The sequence below is a fragment of the Muscardinus avellanarius genome (genome assembly GCF_963383645.1).
Source record: "Muscardinus avellanarius genome assembly, chromosome: 5".
Classification (NCBI taxonomy): Eukaryota; Metazoa; Chordata; class Mammalia; order Rodentia; family Gliridae; genus Muscardinus; species Muscardinus avellanarius.
The window spans coordinates 1,912,013-1,924,414 of NC_137790.1; the positions used below are offsets into that span (position 1 = coordinate 1,912,013).

Sequence of the window (12,402 nt, forward strand, 5' to 3'; positions counted from 1 at the left end):
AGCCACCGTCCAGGCCGGGGCTTGGGTGGTGGCGCCCTCTGCTGCCCATGGAGAGAATGTTTTACATTTGGTGCCCAGGGTGCAGCCTGCTGGCCCTGGAGGGGGAGGGGGCTGGGGACACCCGGGCGGCGTGGTGCTGCTTTTGCAGGTGAGGAAGATCAGCTGACCTAGTGGAGGGGCAGGTTGAAAGGCCCTGGGGTAAAGAGAAGAGTCCACCTGCCACGCGGGGCTCCGAGCTGCTTCCCACGTGGTCTGAGTGACAGGAGCCTCAGGCAGGAGACTCCTGGGTGTGGTGAGGCCAGGAGGAGATGCAGTTGGCTTACCTGAGGGCCATTGCTAAAGCAGAACTGGACTCCATCCCAAGCCAGGACAGGCTGGGACAGCCCCATGACCTGCCTCATGGGTACACAGGGTCTCCCAGCAAGCAGCTGGATCCAGAGCCTGGAGAATGGGTGGTCCACTCCCTGCGCCTGGCTCCGTCACCTCCCTACAATGGGGATCTAGGTAGAAGCTGCCCCTGAGCATTGTCCTGAGCCCTGGGGAGGCAGGCGTGCTCTGACACAGAGGGCCCCTCTGCAGGGCACACGGTATCCCAGGGAGAATGTCCTCGCATGGGTAGGAGGCGAGTTCCTGCCTCACACCCCAAAGTGGCCACAGAGCCAAGAAATGAGCCTCTAAATGCTGGCTTAGAGCCGGGCATGGCGGCCGGCTCTAGCTCACCACACAATCCCAGAATTTGGGAGGCTGAGACAGAAGGATTGCACGTTCAAGGACAGCCTCAGCAAGTAGTGAGACTTTCCAACTTAACAAGACCCCATTTCAAAATAAAAATAAAATAGGGTTGGAGGTAGAATAACCCTGGGTTCAATCCCCAATACTACACACACACACACACACACACACACACACACACACACACACAATGGTGGCCTAAACTATCCCAAATATACATTGTGTTTGCCTGGGAAGTGGCTGCAAGACACGGCCACCTAATTACATTTCTGAATATCATCAGCCCCTTCCAACTTCCCAGGCAGCTGGCAGATGTGAAAGTCTCCATTTGAGCTAGTCTGGGTTCTCCAGAGAAACAAACCAAGATGGTCTAGAGATACGTGGCAGGCGTGGGCCCATGTGGTGGTGGGCACCGAGAAGTCCCCCAGTCTGCGGCGCGCAAGCCGGAGGCCCAGGAGCGACGGCCTTCAGTACTGGACGGGAGCGCTGGGCGGTGGCAGCTCCAGCAGGGCGCCGTTTCTTCCACCCAGCTTTGTGTTCTGTTCTGGCCCCGGGCCTGGTGAGGCCACCCCACCTGGTGAGGGCGTCTTGACTCGGTCCACCTACTCCAATGCTCTCTCTTCTAGAAAACCCTGTGGGCACAGCCAGGAATACGCTTACCTGCTCAGGCCTTCCTGTCACCCTCTTCACCACCACCCCTTGGGGTGAAGGAACCCTGTCTGCCCCCCTCCGCTATCTTCCATATTTATGCATGTTCCTTCCCCGTAACACACCCTGTAAAGGCTGAGGCGCCCACTGCTGAGCCTCGCGGGGAGATTTCTTCCTACCTGTATACACCAAGCGCCTAATCTCTGCTGCGGCCTGGCCAGCATCGGGGGATTTAAGACAAGACAGTCCCTGCCCTCTGGGGATGGCTTCCATGAGTAGGAACCAGCCTCTCTGAGCCCTCCCTGTGTGGACCTAGAGGGAAACGTCTAGACTTTGCTTTAAACAGACTTCTATCTTTGTATCCACACATTCACATTTCCAGAGCCTGTCTTCACGCTGCAGATTATAATCCCCAGCTGGTGTCATTGTTCTTCCTGAGTCCTAGGACGGGCCTGCTGGCGACGCACCTGCCTTTCACCTGGAGCCACTTGTCCTCCCCTCACTCCTGAGGGCGCTTTCGTGGGTTGTGGGAGTGTAGGCTGGCACTCCATTCTGTCGGTTACGTCCAAGCTGTCTCTGGTGGCTCGGAGCGTCAGCTGCTTCCGACCAGGAGCTGGACGTCACTTGCCCATTACTGAACGAGCGCTTCTTTTTTCCCTTCTGGCTTTGTGTATTTGTCCTGGATAGAGTCTCTGATGTTCTTGGATCTGTGGTTTAATGATTTTCATCAAATTTGGAAAAATTTTATTCATCGTGTATTTACATTGTCTGCTGCCCGCTGTGTTTTGTTCCCGTCTTCCGGTGGCTCCAGGGGTGCACGGGGACCACGTGTATCGTCCACGGTGGCCGGGGCTGCTCATTTGACGGCCCTGTCTGTCCTTTGTGCGCCATAGGGTAGAGCACGTCTACAGATTCCTCCGGTTTGCTCATTCCTCCAGTTGTCCTCATAGCCCTTTGTGTGTGTGTGTGTGTGTGTGTGTGTGTGTGTGTGTGTGTGTGTGTGTTACTGGGGAACCCTTCTACCTCTGGGCTACACTCCCGGATCTATTTTATATTTTATTTGGAAACAGGGTCTCACTAAGTCGCTGAGGCTGGCTTCGAACCTGCGCGATCCTTCTGTCTCCGCCTCCCGAGCGTGGGGATTAGCAGCGTGCGCCACCGCGCCCAGCATCCACATAGCTTTTAATCCTGTCCAGTAAAGTTACGGACGGGGCTCCCATGCACTTAGGTTACAGAATTCCCACTTGGCTCCTCTCTGGGTTCCTAGCTCCCCTAAGGTCTCTCCTATAGTTGGGTGCTGCGGTGGATTCTTATCCTCGTTACTGTAAAGTGTTTGTCTGCAGCTCCAAGATTGCACCGCCTGTCTGTTCCTATTCTCTGTTTTGCGTCCTGATCAGGCTCACACCTGTCTGCTTCCTCATGCGGAGCGCTGGCTGCCTGTGTACTAGACATGACGCTGTACGTGGGGACCGTAGACTCTGTTTTCTTCCTCTAAGGAGTGTTGAATATTATTCTAGCAAAATTGTGAATTGCTGGTTGTGCGCCCTGGCCTCCGGAGCCTGGCTTTAGGCTTTGCTTGGATGTATCTAATTTAGTTCTGCCTTGGTCCTTAGAGAGGCCTCTTGTTCTGGGACAGTGTCCTTCCTGGAGTCAGCCCCACTTTTGCATCAGTGGGAGTCCAAAAAGCCTTTTTTTTTTTTTTTTTTTTTGTGGTACTGGAGGTAGAACCCAGGGGCCTTGTACTTCTGGGCTACACCCCCAGACCTGTTTTATATTTTATTTGGAAACAGGGGCTCACTGAGTTGCTAAGAGCCTCAGTAAGCTGCTGAGGCTGCCTTCAAATATGCAGTCCTCCAGTCTCAGCCTCCCAAGTACTGAGATTACAAGTGTGCACCACCATGTCTGGCTTTAAAACACCTATTCTATTGGCTAGCATTTGGGAGGCTGAGACAGTAGGATCAGGGTTCGTGGCCAGCCTCAGGTACTTAGTGAGGCCCTTTGCAACTCAGTAAGACCCTGTTCCAAAATAAAGAATAAAAAATAGGGCTGGGGGTGTAGCTTGGAGGTAGAATGTCCCTCCCCAACACCACAATAAATAAGTAAATAGCCTTTTCTTTTTTGGTGCTAGGGATTGAACCCAGGGGCGTTCTAACTCTGAGCTATACCTTCAGCCTTTTTATTTTTTATTTTGAAGCAGAACCTCACTAAGGTGCTGAGGCTGGCCTAGCGTCTGCGAGCCTCCTGCCTCAGGTGGCCAAGTCTGGGATTCGGTGCATGCCATCATGGCCAGCGCCAGTGTTTTCTGAGTTCCTCTATCATGCACAGCTCAGGCCTGGCTCAGCCTCCACCTCTGGGCAGCTGTGAGGGCTCAGCTGGTCCCTCCAGCCCCCGCTGATGTCATCTGGGGGCCTCTGGATTTTGAGTCAAGTGCAGTTTGGGACACAGACATGGGAGAAGCTGGGGGATGTTAGGACCCTCCCCCAGGGCTCTCTCCTTTCTAGGAACCTCAGGCCACTCAGGAGTCCTGACCGCCACCTCTGACTCCTCTGGCCAACCAGACTGCAGCCTCTGTGCGTCCCGGTGGGCCCCCGGGTGCAGTCATGTGCGGGGTTCAGTGTGGCTGTAAAAAGTGCAGCTTCTCCTTCAAGGGTGGGCCCCAGCGCCTGCCTGCCCTGGGCGGCCCTGCAGAGTCTTGGGCAGGGTGACCTCTTAAGGACCTCTTGCAGAGGCCTCAGCTGTCGTCATCTGGAGGGGTTCAGTCCAACACAAGTGCCCCCACAAGTCCCAGAAGCGGGAAGCCTAGAGGCACAGATGGCAGTAGTTTCGGTCCGTGTCTGCTCAGTGTCCAGTTTCCGCAGCTCGTCTGCTTACCCCTCCTGCTAAGGGTGGAGCCGGGCCCGCAGAGCCCTGGGGCTGTGGTCCAGGACCCCCAGGAGCATGCACACACTCTCCACTGCACTGACCGCCTTCCTGGGCAGTGCCTGGCAGCCACAGCATGTTCTGAACAAAATACCTCCTGTCCACCCTCCCTCTGTGGGGCTCAGATCCGGGCCGGGGTCAGATTCCTCCAACCCCCTTTTCACAGCCCTCATCCACACACACCTCCCTCCTCTCCTGACCCCATGTGGAATCAGCCCCACGGCCTGAGATGGGTGGCGAAGGCCCCGTCGCCCCCATGCCCTTGAGGGGGACTGTGGCGTGGCACACAGACCCCGTGGCCGGGGACGGCAGGATGAAGCAGGAGAGGGTCCTTGGTGGGGCTTCTGCATTCAGAGCCAGGAGTGGAGGGATCGGGGAGGGCTCCCGGAGGAGCTGCTACAGTAACAGACCTGTGGGCGGGCAGCCCTGGGACCTGCAGGAGGGGCTGCTGTCATCCACAGCCCAGGTGTGCTGGGCAGGGCGGCAGGTTGCAGGCCGGAGCCCAGGAGAGAAGGTGCCTGGACCCAGAACTCGTGACTGCGGTGGGTTTACGCGAGATCGGTGGCAGCCGCGGGGAACATAAAGGTGCATTCAGGGGCGCGGTGTTTTGCTGTCCTCTCCCTTAGGGACGTTAGGAGACACAGACACGGGCTCTGACAGGCGCTTCAGACAGGCGCGGTGTGAGTGTGGCCTTGGGGCCGCGCCCACCAGCCTTTCCATCCTCACTCCCTCCTAGACATTCGGTGCTACAGACTGGGAGGTCTTCCACATTGGGGACAGGGTCTTCCTCGCCGTGGCCAACAGCCACAGCTACGACGCGGCGCTGCGGCTGCAGAATGACTCCTACGTCATCAACTCCGTCATCTACGAGCTGAACTTCACCGCACAGACCTTTGTCAAGTTCCAGGACATCCCCACCTGCAGGTATGGGGTCTCCCCCGAGGCTGGCCAGAGCCCGCAGGCCTCCCCTGGCCCTGTGCGCTGAGCTTGCGGTCTCTGCTGCCTTCCACCCTGGGGAGGAGGCCGGGCAGGCGTGGAGGCCGGGCAGGTGTGAGCGCTCCCGTAGAGGACACAGCGCAGTTCTACCAGGAGAAATGGCTGTCCTGGTGACCTGAGGCAAGCATGAGGTCCAGGGCCTCGGGGGGGGGGGGGTTCTGGAGCTCCCACACTGGCCACCGCTGCAGGTGACCCAAATTACTCCAGCATCCTCACCCTCCCTACCGCCTAGCGCAGAGGCTGGTGTGTGGAGGCAGGAGAGGGGCTGGGGAGCGGGGAGGGGCTCTGTGCACCATGGGACTCCGGTCAGCCTGCCCCGCCCTGTAGGACTTAGGTAGGTGCACACAGGGCTCCGGGGAGCCTCACACACACGGGCCTTCACTGAGAGAGCATCGAAGTCTGTGGAGGGAAATCCAGCAGCGTCTCATGATTCAGATCCCAGGGTGGGGGCTTCGTAGGTTAAGTTGCAGACCAGAACCTATCAAGGTCAGCCCACGGTGGAGCAGGCGCTCCCCCAGGCTCCTGGCCGGGTTAGTCATTCCTGAGTTGATTCAGTACACCTCCCCGGCCCCTCCTGAGTTCCAGGCACCAGTCTCAGCCTGGGAGATACAAGAACTCAGACCCGGCAGGGAAAAGATGGCGCTGCCGCAGGGGAGAGGTGGGGTGAGGAGCCATGGGCTCGCGTGACCAACACAAGTGAAGCACTCATGGTGTGCGTACATCCCCTACCACCGTGATAAAAATCAGATGCAGAGAGCACGCTGCAGGGGCACCCATGGACAGCCACCCTAGAAACGGGCAGCCAGGGGTGTGGGCACAGAGGGGCTCTCTACTCCTGCCCCACTACTTCCAAATCACGCAACTTACTTGTTACCATCTCGTATTGTTGTTGTGTTGGTGTTGTTGTTGTTGTTTTTGCGGGTCTGGGGATGGAACCCAGAGGCATTCGACCTCTGAGCTATACCCCCTGCCCTATTTCTTATTCTTTATTTTGGAACAGGGTCTCACTGAGATGCAGAGGGCCTCACTAAGTAGCTGAGGCTGTCTGCAAACCGCAATCCTCTGGTCTCAGCCTCCCGAATGCTGGGATGACAAGTGTGTGTCACCATGCCCGGCTTCATATTGTTTTAAAACTACAAAAAAATAAAAGGAAAAATTGCCCTCAGACCAGAAAACCAGAAAAAGTGCTGCTTGTGCCCCTGGCTGGGAGCCAGAAACTCGCTGCCCGGGGGCCCTGGGCCGCGGTGGCCACAGGAGAGAGGTGGGCACAGCCAGTGCGTCCACTCCCCACACCATTCACAGCAGCTGCCGGGAGAGGGAGCTTGAGGAGGCTCTTCAGCTGAGGTCTGGAGGACAGCTTGGGGCTGCGCCACCGAGACGGTGACCCCAGGAGGAAGCACGTTCCTCCGGCGGTGGCGGGCCTGGAGCCCGGCCGGCTCCCAGCTGGCCTCGCGTGCCCTCACACCGGCTCACTGTCCCTGCAGTGCCCTGGACTGGGAGTTCTTCTCCGTGGGAGAAGATTACTTCCTGGTGGTCGCGAACTCCTTCAATGGAACCTCCTTCTCAGTAAACAGTATTATTTACAGGTAAGGAGCTGCCGGCTGCGTCCCTCCTGCCCACCTGGGCTGCCTGGGGCTCACTTCCCTGGCAGGCGGTCGACCACAGAGCGGGTCAGGGCGTGGCCAAGATAACACTTCCCCAGGCTCGGCCCAGCGAAGGTCTCCCCCAGAGCCGGGCTGTCCCCACCGTGCCCAGCGGCTCAGCCAGGGGTCCCCAGTACTGACTGGCAGCCGGAGACACCCCGAGTGAGGGCTGACCTGGGAGCCCTGGAGGTCCTGTTTCCTTCTGTGGACACCATGGCTTTCTCCTTACATTTTTTTCCTGGTTTTCAACCATTGTAAGTAAAAGGATCGAGGTTTTAATGTCCATTCCCAGTTGCCTACCGATTTATGCATCTAGCCACCTGAACAAATTCTCTCAAGTCTTTCAAGATTTTTAGGAGTCTCATGGGACTTAGGAATATAATTACATCTGAGAATAAAGGCACCTTTGCCTCTTGGTTTCTAGTACTTGTATGGCTCTTAGCTAGGTAAATCCTTAGCTCTCTAAACATTCCAGAACCTTCTTGGATAGTGGCGGTAGCAGCCAGAGTCCTACTCTGTGGCCGGCTGGGAGGGTGCTGCCTGGGCCTGTGGGGCAGGCTGGGGCGTGCTCAGGACTTTCTGAGATGGTGTTAGCACGAGGCATGGGCTTCCACGCGTCTGCTGGCGTGATGGTTTATACAGAGCTTTCCTCGTTGGATGGTGATGTATAACTGTCTCATGTGGGGTTCCATTTTCTTTACGCACCCATAATAGAAAGTGGAAACTCGTTAAGCAGTGTTATTTACAGGTTGGTCCGTGGTTTTCATTGGGGACTTACTTTTATCTAATTAAACATCAGCACACTTCATAAATACACACTGCAGTTTTTCACTATCCTGAGAGTCAGAACCATTTGAATAACAGACTTACCTGTTTTGTAACTAGATCAAAGTCATTTATAAACCATGCAGCATGCTTACAGTCCAGGGCGTGGGAGGCCGAGACGGGAGGGTCGTGGCCAACCTCAGCTACCTAGGCCCTCCACAATTTACTTAGACCCTCTTTCAAAATAAAGAATAAAAAAGAGGTCTGTGGGTATGGCTCGGAGGTAGAATGCCCCTGGATTCTATGATTCTATCCCCAGTACCACGAAATAACATATATATGTGTGTGTCCACACACACACACACACACACAATTTAAAAAGTATAGGCCTGGTGCTTTTTAAATAGTATCTCATAGACAACGTTCCTAGTCTTTCCCATGCTTATTGGTATATCTAGGTCTTCATCTCTCTTTAAATAGTTTTGAGCATCTGTATTTTACTAGAAAAATCTTCAGTTTTATTTAGAATTTCAATTTTTTCTATAGACTTTCCAACATGATAGTCATTTTAAAATGCATGTCGAAGAATAAATTTTTAAAGATGGCCAAAAAATATTTGAAAAGAAAGAATAGTGAATACTAAACCTATCAGTATATAAATAAAGTGGAGTGACTTTTTGCTAAAAATAATTGCACAGGTGGTTGGGTGGGGATGTAGCTCAGTGCTAGAGCACTTGTCTACCGGGTCTGATACCCTGGATTGAGCCCCAGCACTGCAAAATCAATAAACAAATGCCGATTTTTCAATAGATAGATGGAATAGAATACAGTCCATAAGCGCCAATGACTCATGATCACTTAATGTGGTAAATGTATTTTGGGTGGTACTGGGATGGAGCCCAGGGACATTATTTCCTCTGAGCTGCACCCCCAGCTCTGCTTATTATTCTTTGTTTTGAAACGAGGTCTCAGTAAGTTGCAGAGGGCCTCACTAAGACGGCTGAGGCTGTTTGCAAGCTGTGATCTCCTGTCTCAGCCTCCCAAGTACTGGGATTACAAATGTGTGCCACCACGCCCAGCTCAGGTAAATGTATTTAAAGTGAGCAAAAAAGATGCTTTATTTAATACAATGATTTTATCTATTTGAAAGAAAACAAAGCCATGCCACTACATTGTATCCCCATACAAAATAAATTTCATGTGGGTTAGAAATCCATATGTTAAAAGTTCAACAATAAGCCAGGCGTGGTGGCACACACCTGTCATTCCAGGACTTGGAAGGCTATAACAGGAGGATTGCAGGTTTGAGGACAGCCTAAGCAACTTAGCAAACCTTGTTTCAAAATTTAAACAACAACAACAAGAAAAGCTGGCTGGGGAGGACACCAGGTCTGACTACTTAAACTTAAAAGCTTCACGTGAAAAAAGACATCCTATTCAAAATCAAAAGATAAGCCACTCACCACACAAATGATAAGAAAGAATGACCTGCAGATTAATAAAAGGCAGCTTTAAATTTGGGAAAATGAGTAAAGGATCTGAACAGCAAAAGTCTGAGGGGGAAAGTGGAAAATGTAAATTATTGCGCTAGAAGTGGTTTGCCTCAAAGCGCAGCCATGACCCCTTTCCCGCCAGTCAGCTTTGAAGATGGACAATGAGGAGTCACAGCTGGGAACCGGCTCACCACTGCCTTTCTGAAAAGAAATCTTGAAAAGATACTTAAAGCCACTTGTGTCCTTGGGTCCAGGCACCAGCCTGGGTACTCCACCCTAGGAAAATGAAACCACTTATGGTGTCCCTAGAACCTGCCGAAACCCCAGCAGAAGCTTCTAGAACCTGCTGACATCCCAGCAGAAGCTTCTAGAACCTGCTGACATCCCAGCAGAAGATTCTAGAACCTGTTTACATGCCAGCAGAAGCTTCTAGAACCTGCCGATGCCCCAGCAGAAGCTTCCTGGTGTGGGGAGCAGAGCTGGGTGCATGCATAGCTCCTGTGGCTGAATGCCAAGGGGCTGTGCCCACATGTGGTGTGTTTCAAGGCTGACCCTGCAGTTCAACCCCTGGAACTTCCAGGATTCTGGGCCCTCCTTCCAGGCATCCAGGGTGCCCAGGGCCAGAACCTGGGTGGATATGAGGGAGCTGGGGGCTGCTGGGGGCAGCTTTCCCTGGAAGCACCTCCAGCCCAGCTCTCAGGAGGGTGGAGCCCGGGAGGCCTGGGTGGCACCAGCCCATGGCGGCTCGTGGCCATGGGAAGCCGCCCTCCAGGCCCGTGGTCTCTCCCCACAGGTGGCAGGGCTACGAGGGCTTCGTGGCTGTGCACAGCCTCCCCACCTTCGGCTGCAGGGACTGGGAGGCCTTCAACACCACGGCAGGCTCCTACCTCATCTACTCCAGTGCCAAGGAGCCCCTCTCCCGGGTCCTGCGGCTGAGGACTACGGGCTGAAGAGGGCCGCCACGAGCAGGGCGCCAGGACCCGGGTGGCAGGCGGGGATGTCTGCCCACCTCTTGGCCCTCCTGGCCGGGCTCTGCGCCACCACTGAGGGCCCTGCTGAAGCTGCAGCTCTGCCAAGCGCCTCTCATGCCCGGGTGACGGTGACGCGGGTCCTCAGGCTGAGGCCCAGGAAGCCCAAGGTGCTCCCAGCCTGTTCCTGGTCTTCAAGGAAAGGTTTCTACCGAATTTTACCTCAAACCCAGCGGGGCCGTCCCCAGCCCTCAGCCTCCAGGCCGCGCCTGTCAGGTGCCGGCCCCCATGCAGGGACTGCCACCTATTTATTGTGTTTATCTATGTGGAAATATATTTATATTGCTCTTTACAAAAAGCACAGAGAAGTCTTTGTGTTGCTTTTGGGGACTTGACTCTCAGTGGTGTAAAGTAAAATGCAAGTCCATGTCCAATGTAAAAACACGAGAGAGGTCCAGTACACGTGCAGTCAGCTTTTTAATGGTACGGTTCTCCCGGGGATGGGGGGCTGAGCGGTCCTGGAGACTCGCAGCCCATCCGGAAGCTGGAAGGGAGGGACCTCCCTTTTTAAGGTATGCATCTCGGGGGTGGGATTTACTCATGAGGCCGCCCTTCTCTCGCGAGATACAGCTCGTGGGGCAGAGTCTGGAAGGGACCCCGACTTATCATCCCGGCCTTTTGGTGATAATGGGCGAAGTTTCGACTCTCAAGCTGCTTCGGGCTGTCAAGGGGTGTCGTACGGGGCCCCCTGGCCGGGAGAGGTCGGGTCCTCCAGAAGTGGGCAGGGGGGAGTGTGGCTGCAGAGAGAGTTGGAGATTACCCTGGACAGCTCGGTGATGTGCGTTCGAGGAGACTTTAACAGGCAATGGGCTATTAAAGTAAAAACGAATCGTGAGAGTGGATCCCAGGTTGGGCAGGATCCCTTTTATATGAGGTAGATTATCACTAGATTTATTAATACGATAGCAGCATTTTCCCTGAGGAAGACATACACGGCCCCTTTAGCAGTTTTCCATTAGCCCAGAGTCATTAATAGCAGCATTTTCCTGAGAGAAACACCTGCCACTCTTCAGCAGTGAGTGGGTTTGGGTCCGTCTGGCCAAATGAAAACATGCTATTGAGTCAGGAGCATCAGTAATGGATGTCAGAGGTTTAATACCTTTGGCAGTTTGGCATCCGAAGAGGGAGAGCACCGTAGTATGTAAACAAATGGACCTGCTAAAATATAAACATCAAAGAGAGTATGCTGAGAAAAATGAAGCTTAGTAGGCCCCAACACTGTGCAAGATAATTTGCCGTGGGACTGTTGTAACGGAGCCCTTTTTAGATATGGCCTGAGCCTCGGGCAGAGCAATTTTATCCTGTAAAGGAGGGCCTGTAGTGCGTGGGCAGGAGAACTTTCTGTCAATCCCCTGGACCGAGATTTGGGAAGGGACACTAGGGCCTGGAAGGATGGAAATGCTGAGCAGGCCACCAAAGAGGAGACTGGCTTACCCTGCGCCTGTAGTTACCCTGGGCCAGCAAGGAGGATGGAGGTCGAGGCTGTCAGTCCTCGGCCAGGCCGAGCAGGGCCAGCGACGGGTCCTGGCCCGGGAGGGAGGTCCCCCTGTATTGAGGCACCTGGGGCTCACCGCTTTTCCAAGGGCACTCGCCTTTCCAGTGGCCATTCAATCCACACCTGAAACGGGCTCCTGGAGGTGGTTGTCATTGCTGTCATCCTCCCCTAGGTGGTGCTCACTGCCCCGAGGGCTGCCCTCCCTCTGCTGGCCTCAGGGCTGCTACCAGGCTTGGGACTGTAGATCTGCCATCTGGCAAAGTCGGAGTGTACGCTCCACTTCCGCCTGCTCCTCTCTGGAATTAAAAACTTTAAATGCCATGTTCACCAAATCTCAGATAGGAGTTTGAGGACCGTCCTCAGCCTTTCTTAATTTTATCCGAATATCAGGGGCTGATTGCCCAATAAAATGGGTGGCCAATACAACCGAGCTTGCCTCTGAAGATGGATCTAGGAGGGTATAGCGGGTAAAAGCCTCTCGCAGCCGATTAAGAAAAACCACTGGGTTTTCGTTTGGACCCTGGGTGATCTCCTTAAGCTTATCATAATTAACCACCTTATGGGAGGCATCTTGCAAACCATCAAGAAGGCATTGTATCATATGATTTCTCATTTCTTTTCCCTCCTCGCCATTATAATTCCAGTGGAGTCCTCGGAGGGAACTGCAGCTGTACCGGTAGGGA

At 54.3% G+C, this 12,402-nt stretch overlaps 1 protein-coding gene across 1 annotated transcript in view; it reads left to right on the forward strand.

The window, feature by feature from the left end:
• The window catches only part of TSPEAR (thrombospondin type laminin G domain and EAR repeats), a gene marked incomplete at both ends in the record, with an annotated part of 169,357 nt that extends 159,211 nt beyond the window's left edge, over window positions 1-10,146 (forward strand). Inside the window, 3 exons of the mRNA XM_080696039.1 lie at window positions 5,036-5,223; window positions 6,780-6,881; window positions 9,990-10,146. Of these exons, the coding sequence (XP_080552165.1) occupies window positions 5,036-5,223; window positions 6,780-6,881; window positions 9,990-10,146 (447 nt within the window). The remainder of the gene's footprint in view (window positions 1-5,035; window positions 5,224-6,779; window positions 6,882-9,989) is intronic.
• Window positions 10,147-12,402: the final 2,256 nt, after the last annotated feature.